Source organism: Diadema setosum, chromosome 9 (assembly GCF_964275005.1).
Source record: "Diadema setosum chromosome 9, eeDiaSeto1, whole genome shotgun sequence".
Classification (NCBI taxonomy): Eukaryota; Metazoa; Echinodermata; class Echinoidea; order Diadematoida; family Diadematidae; genus Diadema; species Diadema setosum.
In genome coordinates, this window is record NC_092693.1 from 16,154,514 (window position 1) to 16,175,904 (window position 21,391).

At 38.1% G+C, this 21,391-nt stretch overlaps 1 protein-coding gene across 1 annotated transcript; it reads left to right on the top strand.

The window, feature by feature from the left end:
- The first annotated feature begins 9,655 nt into the window (after positions 1-9,655).
- Positions 9,656-21,122, top strand: LOC140233398 (gamma-soluble NSF attachment protein-like). The gene is made up of 10 exons (XM_072313505.1): positions 9,656-9,714; positions 11,656-11,723; positions 12,376-12,460; positions 13,581-13,629; positions 14,170-14,279; positions 15,253-15,319; positions 16,908-17,057; positions 17,807-17,886; positions 19,308-19,437; positions 20,864-21,122. The coding sequence occupies exons 1-10, from the start codon at positions 9,656-9,658 to the stop codon at positions 21,041-21,043; spliced, it is 978 nt and encodes a 325-aa protein (XP_072169606.1). The 3' UTR covers positions 21,044-21,122.
- The last annotated feature ends 269 nt before the right edge of the window (positions 21,123-21,391 follow it).

Here is a 21,391-nt window from a genome sequence, read left to right on the forward strand (position 1 = left end):
TTTAAGGTACAGGAGTTCGAGTTCGAATCAACGGAGGCGGCCGTGCTGTTACTTATTGTTGCTCTCCCGTTTTAATTTCGCCGCTTGTATCTGGCCAATCAGAGTCTTGTATTGTGAAGCGAATATAGAGCGCCATCTATCAGCCGCAAATTTTCAAACGCCCCACGCCTTGTCCATTATTTTTGTTACAATCACACTGCACAGAGGCTAGTATACTCGGTACGGTGGGAAATTTCTCAGTTCAGTTCAATCAGTTCACATTATAAAATCTGATCAATCACAAAATACAGCGGTACATTTACATAGAACATAATATCTAACAGTGATCCGATAGAAGTACTAGTACATGTCCCGAGAAGTAAAAGCAGAACACGAGGGCGAAAAATGGTATTATTATGTATCATTTTTGAAGACATCTTTTCTAAGACTACAATGTATTTTCTGCCAGTTATGATTATCACAAGCGTTGAACACATATGTTCCTTAATTTATTTATTTTTTTTGCCACACAACCAGACACACACACACACACAATAGCAGACTTTAAAGTGTGAGAAGCAAGGACAACCATTATTACCCTATTTCTTTGATATTTATCTGAATGATGACGACAAAATGTAAATAAATCACTTCAATTAAAATAAAAAAACAACTTTGATCTACTTTAAGGAAGGTTTTACAACCATACCAGATGTTTTGTATTTTAGTAATTATTACCAGAGGTATTTTTTAATTGTTGCTCCACCTTTCTGAAAAATGACACGGCGTGAAGCAAAACCTTTTTCGATATATTATGTTCAGTGAAGGGCCAGTGATATCAGCATGATTAAGAAATAGAGTTTCACGATGCAAGTACTGATGACAAGTTCACCTTCATAGACAATCATGTAGGTTGAGTGAATGCAGCAATATTAGTAGAACACATCAGTGAGAGTTTGAGGAAAATCGGACAATCCGTTCAAAAGTTATGAATTTTTGAAGTTTCTGATCAGTCACTGCTGGCTGAGAAGACTTCTATAGCTTGTGATGATTGTGACATGACTGTGTACAACGATAAAGAATAAAGAAAACTCAACATATTTTCATTTTTCTCGCATAACAAAAGAATACTCGACTTCTCTCTTTTAGAAGGCAGGGAGAATTATACTCTTAACATTTATACCCTTAACATATACGTCAGTAACAAGTCGAAGAAATGTGCACTTTATCAAAAAAGTAAAGTTTTGTGAAATTCTCTTTTTATTTTCCTTATTATTATCGTTGTACGCATTTGACATCACACACTGTAGTAGTCTTCTCATCCAGCAGTGACTGCACAGATACTTTAAAAATTCATAAGTTGAACGGATTGTCCGATTTTCTCCAAACTCTCATTGATGTGTTCTGCTAATATTGCATTCACTCAATCCACATGGTACATGAAGGGGGACTTGTCATACCGGGTTCCCTCCTGTATTAGGCCCAAGACAATTAAGTGTTAGACTATCAGCGCAAACGTCGACGGCCAATATACCGGTATCTATCTAAAAGGAGTTAATGATTATGATTAGGCCTATGCATAATTTTATTAAGAACTTAGTGCAGTAGTAAACACATCCGGTCCATGTTGTCAATGAGTGACATTCCATGCATGGAAAAGGGCCTTTGTCGCTATACTCAACGGACGCTCTGATTTAATCATTCGCATTCTCATACCCAATTATCGTTATTATTATGTAGGGGAAAGTGTATTGTGTGAATGACTAGGCCTAACTACATGAACATCGGCTCGTCATTATCTCTGTAATAAAAATGTCCGCGGTTTTTTTTTTTCTTTCTCTCTCTCTCTCTCTCTCTCTCTCTGTCTCTCTCGGGTAAAATGGATAAAGGCGTATGTGCAAAATGGACCATGCTGGACCATTAAATACCCCTTCTGCGATTGATCGACCTACCTGAGTGAAATTTGTTCGAGATCAATAGGCCCCCTACTACTTTGTAATGAAACAGCATGGACCTATGTTTGGATGGTTAGAAGAGAGTTGGTTTCATTATTTTGTCAGCCTGTTCTGACGGTTATTGCGCAATCGATATACCCAAATGTGTTTGTTTGTTTGTTTTTTTTTTTTGTTTTTTTTTTTTGGGGGGGGGGGAAGGGGCAATCGGTATTTAAAAAAAAAAATGCAGACTATGATATGTTGGAATAAAAGTAACCAGATGTCATTACCCTTTAATGCGTTTAGCTTGTGAAACAAAGGCATTATTAAACAAAGTGTTGATTATTCTGGTATGATCATCTAGGACCTATGGGGTATATGAATACACTGTGGAATATAGTTGGCACATTTCAAGAATGAGTCCTTGTCAGAACCAGTTCTTTACTCTTGTCCATTGGAAAAACAAACCCAAGGGTCCGCTTTGCTCCCGGCGAGACACTGAAGTCCGTCTTGATTATCTTGTTATATAGGTCTACACCCCTAGCACAACGATCTTCAGGAAATGTGACGCGCGCCCATCAGTGTAGAGACACCTACTGAAACAGACGCGAATTCATACTCATACCAATATAATACCATCATACAATCAACGCATCTATGATTCATAAATTAAGATCACTCAAAACCATTTTAAAAAATCAGGTTGACCCTTCATTTTGTGTGTTTCCACTGTATATAGAAACGACACTTTTTCTCACCTATTCTTATACATGTATACGAGATTAACGTTTTTCTTGGAACCCCCTTAATCAAAGAGGAAATCCAGCCCAAAAATAAGTTAGTCTGATGAAAAATATATATATATATATTATAATCTTTCGATTATTAAAAATTTAACTGAAATCGGATGAAAAATAAGGAAGTTATGAAATTTTGAAGTTTTGCTAATTTCTGCAAAACAGTTCTTGTATACAGTGGATATGAATATGCAAATGAGTGAGCTGATCATGTCATAATAGAAACCTCACAATTTTCCATTGATCGTTTACAAAAAATGATGAAAATTCAGTGTTACTGTCATTGAAGTCTGAAACATGATGTTATTCCTGGTTGAACAACTTCAGAATAGTGATCAGTTACAGATATACCAGGATTTGAGCCTATATGGCAAGTTGTGAGGGAATGACATGCTCACTTTGCCATTTGCATATTCAAATTGACCGTTCAAGAACTAGCCGTTTCCTGAAAAATTTGCAAAACTTCAGAATGTCGTATATTTTATTTTCACCCGATTTCGATCAAAATTTTACCGTTGAACTCGTAATATCTTACTCTTTCTTATCAGACTAACTTATATTTGGACTGGATTTGGTTTTAGTTGAGATGAGGATTCAGCTTTTATTTTTGTGAGATTTAGAAATCACTTTATGAAATGTTAAAGAGCATATTCTAAGAGGAATTAAAAGTTTATTTGATGAAAATTGGTTTTGAAATTTGGACTGACACACGGATACCAGTATCACCATGCATTCAAAGATTTCAGACAAACTTATGATTATAAGCGATATTTTCATCTCAATCGAGCAAATTACTATAGGCAATAAAATCTCATATTATTTAGGGACCTCATAATAATAAAAATAACACATGGGGCTAAATCACTTTTTTTTTCTGATTAAAGATGTGAAATTATGTCCAGCTCAGCAAAAACAAAAAAGCAAAAAAAAAAAAAGAAGAAGAAAGAATAATTGTCACTCCTCTTGGCTCTATGATAAGCCAAGATTCTATTCGTTACTATACTGAATTGATTCTTGTCATAATAACACAGCGATGAAAAAGCGTAATGGTGTGTTTCTACCTCCAAATTTCAGATAGTTTTTTTTTTCTTCAGTTTGGTTTCATCCACGTTAAAACATTTTATTGGCCTATGACCATATATAGAATCCAGTTAGTCTGTGACAGTGTATGTGCTGATTGAATTTGTGTCTGTTGTCCTCAGATTGCACGTGTTCATTATTATCATTGTATGTGTGTGTGTGTGTGTGTGTGTATGGAAGGGTGAAAGGATAATCTCTATCAACTCTGAAAAAATTCATTATTATGACTTTTTTTGTTAACTTTTTTTAAAGGAGCTCACTAAGTGGCCTATTGACACACACACACACACACACACACACACACACACACACACACACACACACACACAAACGTTCCGTGTGGATAATGTACTTTCTCTTTGTTCGTTGATTTTTCAATTAGGCTAAAAATACATCTATAAATATCATGATGATATTATCATCACAAATTTTACGAAACTTGTTGGGAAATTGTCAAATACGTCACCCTGTACAGAGAACAAGGTTGTAGGCCCTATCAGACGATTTGCCAGTAGGCCTATAGGGCCCTTTAACCCGCCATATGCCATGCTTTCATACACAAGATGTAATATCCCTCAAAGAAGGAAGAAGATTCTAACAACCAGGCCCGTAGCCAGGGGGGGTGCGTCGGGTGCGTACGCACCCCCCCAAATTCTGAAAGGTCCACTTTTTCATAATAACGGTTTTTAGCAATTCTCAAGATAACAATCCAAATGAATATAAAGACATATTATATGCTACGTAAATGTGGAAGAGTACGTTTAACAATGTTAAAAATAATTGTACGAAACCCTTTTGTTGTATGAACCATCGGATCGTCCCCATGCACACAAACACAAATGTTATGTATCAATTTGTGCGAGCTATTACATATTGAAAACTTTCGGTCATCTGCGAAGCCGCGCTTCCGCGCGAACGCTATATACAACACGTAAAACGGGTCAAAAATCGACGCATTTTTCCACAAAATCTGCCATAACTTTTAAACTGTTTAAGAAGCAAACTTGGGGCGCCCGGATTCTGAAAGTGGACACTTTAGGGATTATTTATGTGTATATATCTTTATTGTAACATTTGTAGCAGTGATGCAAATTAGATCAGAAAAGTACCTTATGAGTAGAATTGTCTATGGCGAACAGTCCAAATTTGACGAATTTGAGCATATTTTGCCGTCTTGCAATTCTTCCAGACGGGATATCTCGAGAACGGAAGATCGCACAAACTTGGGGCGCACGGTTTCAGAAAGTAGAGGTTCTGCCCATTTTTGTGACATAAGAATCTTGTCCATTGGTTGAGCAGTCCTGACGAAAATTTGCAGTAAAGCTAGACTACCCATTCACAATTGCTGTCATAGGGAACATGTACAATCCATACAGAACTATCACGTGACGAGACTACCAACGAAAATTTGAGCCGTTGACCTTCACTGTCTGCCGTTGTCAGCAGTGTGACAGTTCTATTGGTTCTCATTTTAAAGTGAGCCAAAACCTAAGAACATTCTCACTTATAATTTCCAAAGAGTATTATGTAGGCACGCAAACTCATTTTAGTTGTATTTCATTTAAATGTATGGGTAAGAGGGTATGAGAGAGCATGGAAAGTGCTGAGCTATGAAGTAAAATGGTAAAGTAAAAAGTTTGTCAGATAGTATAACAAAAGCCTGAATATTGCAAGAGCTCCGGAGTAAAAACAGTCAGTGAAAAACCCTATGTATGATAGCATTGTGAGAGCGTTAGACTGCATTGTGACGCATCGTTATTTAATTTACATTCTTTATTGATATATTTTCATAAATATCTCAGGTAATGAGTCGGATTGGATTACAATTCTCACTTACAGCTTTGTAGAAGTCTGAGTCAACAGTATCACACAGTACTTCAAGACGTATTATAGTACAAACGATTTCTTGAGCCTGCACCGTTTCAGGCTCTGTTCTGGATACGGCGGTAGAAACTCATTCTTTTTTTTTTTTTGTTTATTTTATCATTATTTACTAATCTCTTTTCTAACTTACAGGTAGCGGATTTCTTTGCAGGCCAAATTCGGAAATGTAGTGTTGATTATTACTTACACATTTTCTCATGTTGTGACAGTTCTATTGGTTCTCATTTTAAAGTGAGCCAAAACCTAAGAACATTTTCACTTATAATTTCCAAAGAGTATTATGCAGGCACGCAAACTCATTTTAGTTGTATTTCATTTAAATGTAATGGGTAAGAGGCAGTGGCGTATCTAGGGGGGGGGGGCAAGGGGGGCACGTGCCCCGGCGCCACTCCTTGGGGCGCAAAAAAAAACGAAAAAAAAAAAACGAAGAAGAAGAAGAAAAAAAAAGGGGAAAAAACGAAAAAGAAGAAGAAAAAAAGAAAAGGAGAAGAAGAAGGAAAAAAAGAAGAAGGAAAAAAATCGCTCGGAAGGGGGGAGGGAGAATGGTGGGGGGGGGGGCAGAAAACCAAATCACACAAGATAAAAACAAAACATGATGATAACGCGGACAAAATGACAATGTTTATTGTGTTCACACAAAAATTCCATGTTCTGTGATCTGAAATACAAAAATTTTTGGCTCGCTCGCTGCGCTCCCTCGCCAAAATGTATATAAAAAAGATAAGAACAAAACGTGATGATGACAAAATGACAGTGTCATTGTGTTCACACATGTCATTTTATATTTAGCAGGCAAAATGTTTTCACGGAGCAGCGGCTGCAATTTCTTTCGTTCTGAAGCGATGGCCAATTGGGGGAGGGGGGGGGGGCGCAAAAAACCCGAATCAAACAAGATAACAACAAATCGTAATGATGACGCGGAAATATACAAATTTCGGCTCACTCGCTCGTACTAATTTAGAGTATTTTTTCAAGTCCTCAGTTTGTTGGTATAAATCGTTATCTATAAGGCCGTCACTATATCTTGATTAGAATTGTAAGATTTAATAAGCAAAAAATGACAAGAGTTTCATGATTGTAAGCTGAAATACAAAAATTTTCGGCTCGCTCGCTGCGCTCGCTCGCCAAAATTTGTATAAAAAAAGAGAAGAAGATAAGAACAAAACGTGACGATGACGCGGACAAAATGATTAAGTCTATTGTGTTCACTCATGTCATTTTATATTTAGCAGGAAAAATGTTACACGGAGCAGCGACTGCAATTTCATTCGTTCTGAAGCGATCGCCGATTGGATCAAAAGAGGACGCCAACGATTTCGAACATACAGGGAGGGGGGCGCAAAAAAAAATCAAAAAAGATAAGAAAAAAACGTAATGATGACGCAGAAATATACAAATTTCGGCTCACTCGCTCGTACTGATTAAGAGTATTTTTTCAAGTCCTCAGTTTGTTGGTATAAATCGTTATCTATAAGGTCGTCAATATAATTGTGAGATTTGATAAGCAAAAAATGACAAGAATTCCATGTTTTGTAAGCTGAATTACAAAAATTTTCGGCTCGGTCGCTGCGCTCGCTTGCCAAAATTTATATAAAAAAAAAGATAAGAACAATACATCATGATGACGAGGACATATACAAATTTCAGCTCAGTCGCACGCACTAATTTAGAGTATTTTTTAAAGTCCTCATACGTACTGCAGTTTTTGGGTATAAATCGTTATCTATAAGGCCGTCACTATATCTTGATTAGATTTTGTAAGATTTGGTAAGCAAAAAATGACAAGAATTCCATGTTTTGTAAGCTGAAATACAAAAATTTTCGGCTCGCTCGCTGCGCTCGCTCGCCAAAATCTATCAAAATTCATTACATTTAAATCACCCTCAAAAGATTCTTTTTAAGTGCTTGAAAAAGCATCATGTGGACTTTGTTTAAAGTCCCGACTGGGATGGTGTTGGGGTTGAACACTTTTTCAGAAATTAGGGGCGCAATTTTCGTGCTTGCCCCGGGCGCCGTTTTCCCTAGATACGCCACTGGTAAGAGGGTATGAGAGAGAATGGAAAGTGCTGAGCTATGAAGTAAAATGGTAAAGTAAAAAGTTTGTCAGATAGTATCTAGCTATTACAAAAGAAACTCATTCTTTTTTGTTTGTTTATTTTATCATTATTTACTTATCTCTCTTCTAACTTAAAGGTAGTGGATCTCTTTGCAGCCCAAATTCGAAAAAGCCTAGAGACAGCTAGTAACCAAATATGCTACTATAATTTAATAAATAAGAAATAACCATTCCAGTATGTATCTTAGTGTGCACAGTAAGACAGATCAAATCAAATAGGAAAACATCTGAGCACTAAGCCTGAGGTCTGAATTTGCATTCAACTTCTTCCAATGGCGAACGGATGTTTAATTTTTGAATTTCACTGACCTCCAAATTTCACAAAGAAAACCTTCTTAGCATGATGGTTAATATGACATTTGACTGATATTGGAGATGTTTGCGAATCGGATCTACTACCTTTGATATTATTAAATCTAAAATGATTATTTGAAAGTTCGGAAATGCTGGAAATATCCTACCACAAGGAGGCAAAATATAAATGGTTCACATTTACAATTAATTTTGTTTTAAAAATTTTCTTATTCATTTTCGTTTTTGACAAACTCGCATACCAACGGCTGATATACTGTATAGTAAAGTGAATGTTTCATCTTCCAATCAGCATCCAATGGGATGGAAAACTCCAACTGAAAGGTGGACACCGTGACCATACTCGCTAAAGAAAACGCGTAATAGGGGTCGTTTTTTCTCACGGATTAGATGGAAAGTGTGATGTACGAGCGTATATAATCAAAGGGTATCAAAAAGGCCGAAATTTGGGAAAATGGTACATTGTTCAATCATGATGAAGTACTTCTTTAGGGTGCAGAAAACATTTAAGGAATACTTGTTTTTAAGGCCCGAAAAAATCATATGATCATTACTCGTTTAGGGGCCATTTTGAAAGTCCATGTATGAGCATGGTGTCCACCTTTTGATTGTCGCTACCCCTCCCGGGACAGTATCAAAGGACCGTTTTGTTAATTAACGCAATCTCCCCTTCCTTTAAAAATCCTGGCTTCAGGCCTGCTAACGCGGGTATACAATAGAAAAAATAAAAGTTAAAACAACACCAGGAAAATCACTTTTCTCAATTTTGCGGCGCGCTACGCGCGCAGAGTCTCGAACACAATGAAACTTTGCAACTTCCTGGCAAAATGAGTTTTTACTATTTCCTAGATGAAATACCGTAACGCGATTGCATGCAACAGACAAAAATACAAATTTCCTCGAGACTTTAAAACGTCATTAAAACAGTCAAAATTCACAATTTGCGGCGCGCTTCGCGCGCAAATTCTTATACAACTTTTGTAGTTCGGTCGTCCAAAGAAAAAAAAATTGTGTGTGTGTGTGTGTGTGTGTGTGTGTGTGTGTCATCATTGGTATTGGTACCGAAGGTCCGTTTTTTTAGTGACCGCACCCCCCCTTGAAAAATCCTGTCTACGGGCCTGACAACATATGACAAAAAGAAATCAATGCCCATGGTTTATATGCACTTATTGCTTTTAATAGGTCTAATGAATGCACATGCAGACATGGTCATTCCGTTGAAGATTTTGTTGTTTCTTCCAAATGGTTAACCTCCACAATCATGAAACGTGGCCTATAACGTAAACAAACAAAATCAGCATCTGTTGAAATATTGCTATTTTTGCTTTTATTTTTTATCATTAGGGCCTACGTGTATCGGCCTCGAGTCAAAATATTTTCGCATATACCTGCACACGGACTCAAAACAGGTGAGTCGTGCGCTCATCCACACCAGCTATAGGAGCTATGGGACTCGGTAGGAGGCGGAGGTGAGGCACCGTCTCCACGTCATTCTGATATTACGTGTCAAAAAGGACCTTGACATGAGACTAATCATAACAAAATTTGTGATCATGGCGGATGCACGGAGACTTGCCGAAGCTAATGAGCACATCGCTGCAGCAGAAAAGAGGTCAGTTTAGTACAGCCTACACAGTATGAATTATTATAATTTGCCCCGTATTTTCTTGTCTGTTGTAATTCAGGTTCATTCGATAATGATGCATGCGAATGAAATGTCGAAGTGACTGTGCAATCATCGTGAAGATATCTGTTATGATTTGTACGGCTCCATCATAGGTCAATTCAACCGCCTGTTCGGCGTATTCTGTATACCCCTTACGACCCACACGGCTCGGCCTCGGGCCAGCGATGATTGGCCCGGCCGTGTCAGCTGTTACCCGCCCCGTCTGATAGGGGGTCATTCTCCCTCGGTACTCGCAAGCTCGGTAAACTGATGGAAATCGACACGAGCGTTTGCCAAAAGTTACTGCGAAAGTCGACATGTCGTCAGTCAAAGATGACTCAATTGTGACGATTTTCCTTTCTTGGTTGTATTTGTAGAATTGATACAGAAAGCCAGTGACGCATTTACTGTTTATTTTCTCTAATATAATAATCCTTAGGACCTATAAACTAAAGTAAATGAAGATTTGTAATTGATTGTTCCCCCTCCCCCCCTCAAAAAAAAAACCCAACATCAACAAACAAACAAACACACACAAAAAAAAACACACACAAAAAAAAAAAAACAATGGGGGAAGAACTTGTATGATTAATGTAGCTTAGGCCAAGTCTGGGAATGCCACAAACCAGAAATACAATCATGGCATGGTACAAACACACAATGTATGTTGGAAAAAGACAACAGAAACCTGATCTATATAGGCCTAGATTATAATTGTTGTGCCACACATTTGGATATGATCACCGATTGAATTTTAAGAAAAATGGATGTAATCAACACAGTTTTCCTCCACAGTTTCCGAAATTTTCAACACTATGATCATTTTATGTGTTTTGCACTGAATTCTTCATGATTGAAAATATAATAAAATATGTATGGTAGCCCTACTACATATCGACCACCCTTTTTGAAACCGACCGCATATACATTGGCGCACAGAATGCTTAGTACGCACTTCACTGCGCGCAGAGCACATAAAAATGGATTGGCTTTGACCGTTGATGGGGATGGTGTGGGAAAACGCGAAAATTCACTGTTCATTAATGGTTTTAATCAAGGACAAAATTTCGAATGAATATATTCACCGATTCATAATGTAATGTCTATGGAAGTTTCTAAAAAGCTTCGTACAACACGGTGTTCAATACAACTCGGTTTGCGTGCATTGTCAATGCAAAAACAGGGGTCGATCTCAATAAGGAGCTTTACCGCGGGGAGCTGAAACGAGGCCACGCAAGTTCGACGGCGATATTTTTGCACTGAAACTTCGAATCGAAAAGGGAACAAGGCATTTGATAGTGCTGGATTTTCTTAATCATGGAGGTCAAGTTTTTTACGTGAATTTCAGTGTTAAATATTCTTATCAAGCAAATAAACATTAAGCGGTTCGGGTTGATGAGTAGTAGGTCCAACCATATACAGTTGTATATATTTCCTTTCTAGTTTTTAGTTTCCTTTTTACAAAAGTAATTTGTATGTTGCATTATGTATTGTGAAATTGCTGGCATCTTTGAACCCAAAGAATATAAATTATCATGTAAGATATAGTTTCAAAAGCCACCCATTTCCAAATTCAGTTTCTCACTTCCACTAGTAAAATCACCATAATTACATTGGCACTCAAGCTATTGTTTCTATCAAATTTATCTTTGTCAGGGCTGCACACTAATCCATTTTTTCTACTGGTCCGACCTGTCTGTCAGACCAATAGGTACCCAGTTTTTCCATGTTTTGCTTGTCCATTCCAGAAAAATTTACTGGTCCGACAAGGATTTTTACTGGTCGTGGACCGTCAGACCAGTGCCAATGTGCAGCGTTGTCTTTGTGATTATTTTGGGTTTTTTTTTTCATTTTCATAAAATAAGTTTGCATTTTTATTTCTTGCAGTCTTAAAACATCTTTCTTCAAGTGGAAACCAGATTTTGGGAGTGCAGCTCACGAGTATGAACAAGCTGGTAATTGATTTTTCCTTTGTAGATGTTGATATTATTACCAGTAAATGAACAGTTTTTGATGAGAAGAAAATACAACACTCTATATTTTCTGGTTGTGGTCATCAAATTTGCCTTTGAAAATAATATTGTATTTTCTTTTTCAAGAGAGCCCAGATTTTCAAAAGAGCTGTAACCTAAGTGTGAATGGGCTCTAGTGTATCTGTGTGATAATGTGACGCAGTCTAAGATTGTGCAAATGATAGTTGTTTATCACATTCGTGCTGTCATTCCTAAATTTATGAATTCTCTTTTCAGTTTATATTCATTTTGACCTCTATATGGAGTTGAGATATTCCAGAACCTGATGTGTTTCCCCACTGCATGAATCAAACCTACCATAGCAATCTGTAGCTCTTTAGACCAAATGACATACAGCACTGTTCTTTTGACTAGCCATTTATATGCATTTGCAATTGCAGGATTAGATTGAATTTTATAAGTCTTCTTTATTAAGTCGATCATGAATGTTATAAGTCTCCTTTGATAAGTAGGTCATCACCATTTCATTGGCATGTTCAGCCTTTTCTGCTGAATCTATGATATCTTGATTGTACAAAGCAAGTTTTGTTACTGACTTTAAAGTCATTGATTTTATGTTTTTCTTGATTGAAAGCAATTTGCTTCAAGAATGCCAAGAAACCCATGGAGGCCAAGAAGGCATACATCAATGCAGCTGGAGCCCACAGGAACAATGATGCGTATCCTTTTTAGTTGAATCTGTGAGACATTCCTCTGAAAGTATCCCTCAATGAAAGCATCATCAGCAAGACACAATCAGATGTCTTCAGCAGAAAACACTTCCTTTTTTTTCCCTTGCAATGTAAATGATAATAATCACAACATAAAGTACCTTCTCTGCACTTTGCCGACATGAAATGAATTTTCGATGTGAAATTGTGTAGACTACAGAATGGAAAGAGGGATCAAGGAAACCTTTTTCTCATGCAGCCTCCAGTCATAATTTGAATGCTTGACTGATCAGGGAAGCTAGTTTTCAGGCAAAAAGCCTGAATTCAGGCCCTGGTAGTATCGAAGTTCAGGCCCTTTGGTGTGCAAAGTAGCTACATGTAGATCTATATCAGGCCTTCTAACTGACATCCCTGATTGGTTTAATTTTTTTTTTAATGATTGTGACATAGGGATAAGGAACTGGCTCTTGATATCTGATATTTATTCATTTCTGCAATTTCATGACAAATGTAATATACCAATGCCTTTTTCTTTTGTACAAATCATAGGATATCTGAAAAAGAATTGATAAACTTGATGAATACAAAATACTGACAATTGTTTAATACAAATTACATGGTACATTAATAATGAAGAAAAACGATTTAAAGGTGCAATCTAAGGGGAGCAAATGCAGAAAAAGGCTGTATCCTATAAGCTTACGCTTGAGAGCGGAAGCAGCCCAGTTGACAAATGTAGATAATGTTTATCCAGGGTGAGTATTGGGATGGGAGCGTGGGGACGGGGGGTGTGAGGTGGATTGCATGTGCAGAGTGGTGAGTGTGTAAAATATGTGAAAATTGGCAGAGTGGAGACTTCCTTGCTTTCAGTCATACATTAAAAACCTCTTTGTGCAGCTTACTTTCTTACTGATATTAGATGATTTCAGAGATGCTAATGACCATATCATTAAAAAAATGCACAGAAAGAACAATGATGGTATTTTGTTAACAATCACTTTATGATATATCAGAATATCCCTGACTCTTTCACATTTGAATTGTGTGTGAAATGTGTAAATTGTTCAGAGTGCAAAGCTCTAAATGCCATAATCTGTTCCAGCAGCAGTTCCTTAGTGATACATCACAGATTATTTCACGCTGGAAAAGCATATGAGCAGGCTGCATTCATAATGAAGGTGAGCATTGTTGTTTGACTGCTATGTAGAGTTAAATAAGCTTCGATGTGTAAAGGGCAAATGTATTTTGACCATTGAATTGTCTTGCCACTATTAAGGAGGGATGTATGTGTCATCTGTACTCTGTCTTTATTTGAAATAGATATTGCAATCTTGATTCAGCTGAAGCTCCTGAAAGGAAAATGAGAGTTACTCTGCCTTTGAATTGCAATCTAGTTCTGACCTGTGTTGTCAAACATTCTGAATTCCTATATAGATTTCTTCATGATTTGTGAATTTTGAAACTGAAGAAATATCAACTTGTAAATTTTGTATATATTTTTAAAGGTTATTAAGATTGCATTCAAATCATTAATGTAATCATCTTACAGCCATATACAGAGTCATGTGTTCGACTTTATGAAATTAGAGTCCGTAGATACAAATCACACAGTGCTTGAAAAACTACATCAATCTGGTCGGGGGGGGGGGGGGAAATGATAGTATGTATCAATATGCATTCTTAATTGAAATTAATGTCGTCAAATCTGTGTGTTACAGGAGATGAAGGACTGGGGTGAAGTGATGGGGCTGTTTGAGAAGGCTGCTAGTCTCTACCAGGAACATGGGACTCCAGACACTGCTGCCATCACTCTGGAGAAAGCTGCCAAGTGAGATATACCACCCCACCCCAACCTTTCACTGCTAAGTACCGTAAAAGCTGTTATTTTTCACAAGGGTTTAATTTTTTGCGAATTTCGCGAATCACTGTTGGGCCGCAAATTTAACAACACATGAAAATATTGCCACCTGATCTTGATTGCATCAAGTAGCGAAATGAACAGACAGGGGTGAGTCCACTTTCGATAGTCTTGGGTGTCAAATCATGAAAGCAGCATCTCACAAAAATATCTGTGACTTCCCCATTTGCGAAAATTGTGAAAATATTTGTACGCGAAAATAACAGCTCTTACAGTACTTTGTAGAGGTGTTTCCAGTTCATAGACCTGTGCTTGTGACTGAAGAACCATATGCTGTAGTGTATGTAAATGAGCACCAGTCTTGAAATGAGTGCTCAGAGAATTGGGTTTACTATGCTGGATTGTCTGTGCACAACAGCTGTGTAGTACACATGGTATATATTGCTCTATAATGCTACTCTTTGTGGTGAGAATGCAAATCCCTGCTAAATTATCACCATTTTATGTTATCAGTTCTTTGCCAATTAGTGGTTGGAGAAAAAGTCTTCAGGGACTAGTATTTTAATCCATCAGAAAGGGATTGTCTAACTTCTGAAATGCCAAATTGCTTCTTCTTTTTTTTTTTTTTTGCACATCTTCTGATATTTGCAAAGTTTACAACACACCAATATTGTGCCTCCCAAAGCACAGATGCAATGTATATCATATCTCTTGTGGTTGATAATAACCTTGCTCCCTGAAAATTGTTTAAACCTAGTTTTATTCTCTGACTGTGGTCTCAAGCAGAAAATTTTCCACTAGTGAATTGCCATTCAAGTCTCATTACACGAACTATCATTCTTGAAAATTATGTGGCATATATGATGTGTTCAGAGGTTGTTGTGGCCAACCTCCATGTTGTATGATGTATCATCAAGACTTTGTTTCTTTGTTTCACTGAAAGGATGCTGGAAACGGGAAATCCTAGGATGGCCGTGGAATTCTACCAGAAGGCATGTGATGTCGTGGAGGTAAGGAAAAAGGAGCTCACATATTCAGTGAAATTTTATGGGCACAATTGATGGTTTGCCCTACTTTTTACTGAATAGATATTTCTAGAGATGCATTTAATCACTCGTGCAAGTCGCTCAGCAGCAGAATCCATTGGGGAGCTTTCACAAACAGGACAGTAGAATCAAGACTACAGTTAACTGACTGCAACACTAATCTTTGCATGTGTGAAACCCAATGACCTTTGATAGATGTACCCTCAATTTTCAGATGGTCTTTGCCGGAATTAGCGTTTGATCTGGAAACTGGATGGAAGCACTGTATGTACACTGTAGCAGTGTGCTGCTTGACGTTTACTGTGCTGATGTAAATCTGTGACATGAAATTGATCATATTGAAATTAACCTTCAAGAGTTATGTTTTTTACATTTCTCACATCTGGAAAGAGAGCAATGGGGTCTGAAATTAGTTTATGGACATTGTTAGATTTGAGACCTTAATTTGGAACTCTGATGTTGAACTCTTTCATAGCTGTGTCAAACCGCAAGGTTACATACTGCCAACAGTCCCACACATAATATTCAGCGTCTGCTTGTCACAACTGCCAAGATTGCTCAGTCATACAAAAAAAAAAAAAAAAAATTAATTTACACAGGGCTGCCAACTCTCACGCATTGAGCGTGAGACTCACGCAATTCAACCAATTTTGACTGTCTCACTCTGATAAACGAAATCTCATGCTAAACCCCCAAAATGGAATGTACATGACTACAAAAATAAATATATCTCTAAATTCTCTGATATTCCGAATATCGATATGCCCATGCCCAAAATTTCGAGATTTTCCCGCGCGGATGTAAAGCTTAACCAATAATAATCATGTTTGGTTCGCGCGCAAAGACGAGCTATTGGATTACGATTGGTTTCTACCTATACCACGTGAGCATAGCTTGTACTTTTGGCAAATTACAGTACATGTATCATATGTATGGCTATGACGTGTGCTTTACATCGCTTTACATACGCTGACTGTGTACGTAGTATGTATACGTACGTACGGCCGCACAGCAGGCCGCCAGGCGCTAGCCAGGAGGTCCGCTCCCTCGCAATGTCTCACGCCAAACTCTCACTCAAGGTTGGCAGCCCTGATTTACACAGTCTGCCAAAATGGTGCTCCTGTCATAAATCATATTTACGCATTTCATGCGCAAATGGAAGACTGGAATGGAAGCGTGATGAACAAAGGCAATACAAATTTTCACACCATATCTTGCCCTTGTGATTCAAATAAAAGTAAGAGACAGAGACAGATGGTTTTATGAGGAAGGTCACCAAAAGTCTTCATCCTGCCAGATTTAAGTTCCTGAAGTGGAAGCTCCTTATTGCTTGCAACTCTGGCCAGTCCAAAGTCAAACCATTTCAGGAAAGTTGTCATGTCAAAATTGACAGCAAGATGTAGCCTCTGACATGAAGGAAAGTATTCAGTTCTTTGACACAGTTGTTGTTGTTGTTTTTTTTTTGTTTTTTGTTTTTTTGTGTGTGTTTTAATTGAGAACTGTTTGAAATACAATGGAGACTGTACAATTTGTTTGTCTGTTTTGGATATAGCTGGAAGAGCGCCCTCGACAGATTGTAGATTTTCTCGGTAAATCTTCGAGGATCCTGGTGAATATACAAGACTATGATCAGGCTGCCAAGCTCCTGTCCAGAGAGAGAGACATGAGGAATGATTTAGGAGATATCGATGCAACAAACAGGGTGAGTATTGTGTCCTCATTTAGATCATCTCCTTACAGTCTTTGTCATCATTATCACCATATTCCCACACTCTGCATTTCTATAAACTCTGCATTCCCACACTCTTCCTGCTCTCATGCTAGACCTGTTGTCACACTCTCCACTGATCCACTCCTGCTCTGCACCACACTTGTTGTGTTACTGCCATTTCAGAATGTAAAGTTTGGTTCCATGACATTTGCTCCTGCGACAATTGCTCCCATAAAATATTTGCATGTTAAGCCAAACAAATTCTACCTTCAAATGTAACCCTAACCCTGATCCTAATCCCCAATCAAACTAATCCTAAAATCGTGTCACAACCCTAACCCTAATCCTAACCCTAAGTCCTTGGAGAAAATAGGACTGGAGCAATTGTCGCTGGAGCAAATGTTGTGTCACCATAAAGTTTACTGCATGTGTTCAAGTTGTTGTGATGGAATAAAGTCACTTTGATTCCACATCGATGCAGTCATGATCAAGCCTCTCTCTCAGGGTTTATTTTTTTCTTTTCTTTTTTGTTTTGTTTTTCACTCTCTCTTACTCTGTCTAGCCTAGTATGGATTTTGCTGTGCTCAGTATTCTTGGCTGTCACCAGACTACATCCAAAATGAGACAGCTGACAATCACCATGTCAGATATTTGTGAATTCTTTGACCATGTCTCATTTCGGAGCATATTCAAAGCTTTTTCTTTATAATACCGACTATGTTTCTATTCTCACCCCGCAGACTGTATCGGCACTGGTCTTAGTTCACCTCAAAAGAGGAGACTACGTGGCAGCGGACAAAATGTGTGGAATTGCAATGAGGTAAGTACCGAATCCATGTTCAGTCAGGATGCTACAAATCAACATACCTGCTTACTCAGGGCAATCCAAACTCACTATTTGGCAAATAAAATCAATGAATATGTTATTGTTATAATGATCACACAAGTCCAAATGCCAATTGAGGTAAAATAGATATGATATTTCTTTAGTAATGCCCCTTGCCGCTAAATGTCCTCAAAAAGTACTGTGAAACCAGAAATGTTCGCGCTTAAAACTATTGCAAATTTTGTGAGGAGCCAAGATTCGCCAAAGTGAAATGCACATGAGAATGTTTGTGTACACAATACATTGAATGTCAGAGGTAATTCGTGCCATGAAAAAGCCCATTGGCTTCAATTTGGGAACATTTTGTGCTTCAAATACATCTGGTTTTACAATATGTGGTACTTTAACCCTAACTAGGCCGGGGGGGGGGGGGGGGGGCCTCCGAGGCCCCCCCCCTCGACGTTCCGCGCGATGTATCGCAATCGCAAAAAGCTATCGCCGCGACGTTTCATGACTTTTTTCTTTCGAGTCTCCCGCATCTTTTGACACCAAATTTGCGACGCCCAGTCGCGCGGTTTCGAAGTTACGCATAAATATGTACATGCATGTCAGACCAAAAATTGCTCAAAAACGTGAATTCGTGTACAATTTCAATGCAAACTGTGCTTACAGACAAATTTCATAAAAGCATGATTATTTTGGTGTTTTATTGATTAAAATCAATGAATAACATATTTTCTTGTTCGGAGCAATGTCGCGGACAAATTTCATCGAAAAAACACTGAAAAACATAAAGTCGAAAAAACAAAGAAATACATAAGAAATTCAAAAAACAATAAAATACTTAGGAATTTTTTCTGATATCACAATTCTTTTTAATTACATTTGCTAAGGACACTAAAAAGAATATTTACACAAAAAATGTGCCTGTTTTGAGCTTTATTTTGTGATTTATACCAAATAGTCTGATTTCATGCATCATTATGCATAAATTAGCATAATTTAGCATAAATGATAATTTTTTGAAAAATTAACTTCATGGTATTTTAGATTACATCATAGGCAATGTGTGTGCCAATTTTCGTCGCGATCGCGCGGTCGACGGCCGAGATCTGGAGGGGGGGCCTGGGAGGCCCCCCCCCCCCCCCCCCCCCCCGGCTCTATCAACTACCTAAATAGCCCGGCCTAGTTAGGGTTAAAATGGAGTAAGTATGTTTGAACATCAGCTAAATCAGAATATTAGAACGAGAGCAACGTGCAGTGACTTGACACTGTGAAATCCTATGGTATAGAAATACAGGCAGTGGTTTCATTTTAAACCGTGACAATTTTTTCAAGATGAAATTTCCCTTCCGTGGACTGAGGCAATATGTGGTGTGAGTGTTTCTATCTCTCTGTACCATCCACGTCCTCAGTTTTGATGGTTACGCTGGCAGCGACGTTGCCTCAGCGCTGCACCATCTACTGGAATCCTACGACAAGCAAGATGAAGAGACCTTCGCACAAATTCTCAACCTTCCTCTCTTCAGATACATGGACAACTGTGTAAGTTTGATCTTCCCTGGCTCCCTTGCCTCTTTCTTTTCACCCACCATTCACTTCTGTTTTTTTTTTCCTTCTCCTCCTCTTCATTTTCCTCTGTTTGTTCTGTAGTCATGACCAGAGTTTCTATTTTCAGGTGCTTGTTTTGTCTGTGATATTGTTTAACCCTAATCAGGCTGGGCTTTTTTGGCTATGCTATATCTGGGGGGGGGGGGCGGATTCCGCCCCCCCTTCAGATCTCGCCTATGGAACGCGCGATTGCGCCGAAAATCGGCACACGCGACGCCCGCGACGTATTCTATCAAAATGTATGGTTGCTTTCTCCGAAAAATTTTCTTACATTTTATATTAATTAATTATTGTAATTTATGCATAAAATCAGTTTGGGGCTCTAAATCACTTATTAATGGTCCAATTAAGCTAATTTCTTTTTAAAAATGTTTCTTGTATCATTCTTCTGAGACATAGGATAAAAAAAAATCTGTATCGAAATTAATTTCTTATATATTTTATTGTTTTTTGAATTTCTTATGTATTTCTTTGTTTTTTGACCTTTTGTTTTTGTTTGTTTTTGGCCAAAATTTGTCACAGACATTTTTCGAAGCATTATTATGCTAAAATAAATTTATTTCGGCCATTCTAAGTGAAGATATGAATTTTTATGTGAATTAATTGAAAAAACACAATTTGCATTGGATTTGTACACAAAATCACGTTTTGGAGCAATTTTGGGGTTGACAAATTTTTTTCGAACGGGCGTCGCGTCAAAACGGTACGCGCGGGCGCAACAATTTGGGTCTCAAAAGTTGCGCGATACTTGAAAGAAAAAAGTCATGAAACATCGCGGCGGGAGCTTATCGCGTTGCGAAGATATTGCGCGAAACGTCGAGGGGGGGGCGGATTCCGTCCCCCCCCCCCCCCAGCCTGATTAGGGTTAAACATTTACCATGTCAGGTTTTCATATCTCAAAAGATATGATGACATCGGCAGTAGGGTCAATTATCAAAAAGGTCAAAGGTCAAGACATCTATACAAGAAGAATTTTCATGGTCAATCTCTCTATGTTAGCATCATTTACTGTCTAGCATTCTTTTGAAGATAATACTGTAAAAAAAAAAGGTTTTTTTTCTCACTGTGTCAAATTACACTTTGCTGTCATTCCCATAGAACGTAACATTGAGATGTCAGTCTATTTTTTCCCTTTAAAGGTAAAACACACTTCTCAGAAGGACTCGAAAATTCATCTTCCACTGTTGAGAATATGCTTGCCATGTATCAAAAGGATGGGTTGACTAAAAAACTCTTATGCAGTTGAGTGAACATGTTTTTATTTCTGTCTATTTTTCTTTTTTAGTGTGTAGAATCACTGATGTTTGCATGTTAATAGGCGGTGAGGTATAGGACTTATCCTCTGTTCTCATTTTCTCAGTATGTCAAGCTTGCAAGGAGCCTGAGGGTTCCAGGGGGAGGCGGTGGGTCCAAGAAACAGGCTTCATCGTCATCAGCAGCAGGCGGGGCTGGAGGCAGCGGAGTCAGTGCCGGCGGGGCGGAGGGAGGCGCTGTGGACGGGCAGGAGGACGACGATGATGACGACTTCAGCTTGAGATAAGCATGGCACAAATTGAGGCAGAGTATTTAGGTTTACTGACAACCTTGCAGGCTGGATGATGATAGTTGTGTTCCCAGAATGAAAGCAAAATGATGTAACGATGACTTTGTACTGCTTAAAGCGACGCTGCCCTTGCTTGTTTACCTTTGTGAACTTTTTTTTTTTTTAGGGCATTGCAGAAATAGTTGTACTTGAAAACTCAAGTAGAACGTGGTTCTGCCAGTGTGTCAAAACTCTCAAGTTCAGTGATATTCATGTATTTGAATGTGCCAGCATAAACTGGGTTTCCAGATTATTTTACATTCAACCCTGAAGGGAGTTTGAAAAAAAAAATCATCAACAACTACA

Excerpts from the sequence above, each read along its gene's own strand:
- LOC140233398 (XM_072313505.1), top strand. The coding sequence starts at position 9,656 with ATGGCGGATGCACGGAGACTTGCCGAAGCTAATGAGCACATCGCTGCA. Across the intron at positions 14,280-15,252 it reads ACTCTGGAGAAAGCTGCCAA|GATGCTGGAAACGGGAAATC; the intron begins GTGAGATATACC and ends TTTCACTGAAAG. Across the intron at positions 17,887-19,307 it reads ATGTGTGGAATTGCAATGAG|TTTTGATGGTTACGCTGGCA; the intron begins GTAAGTACCGAA and ends CCACGTCCTCAG.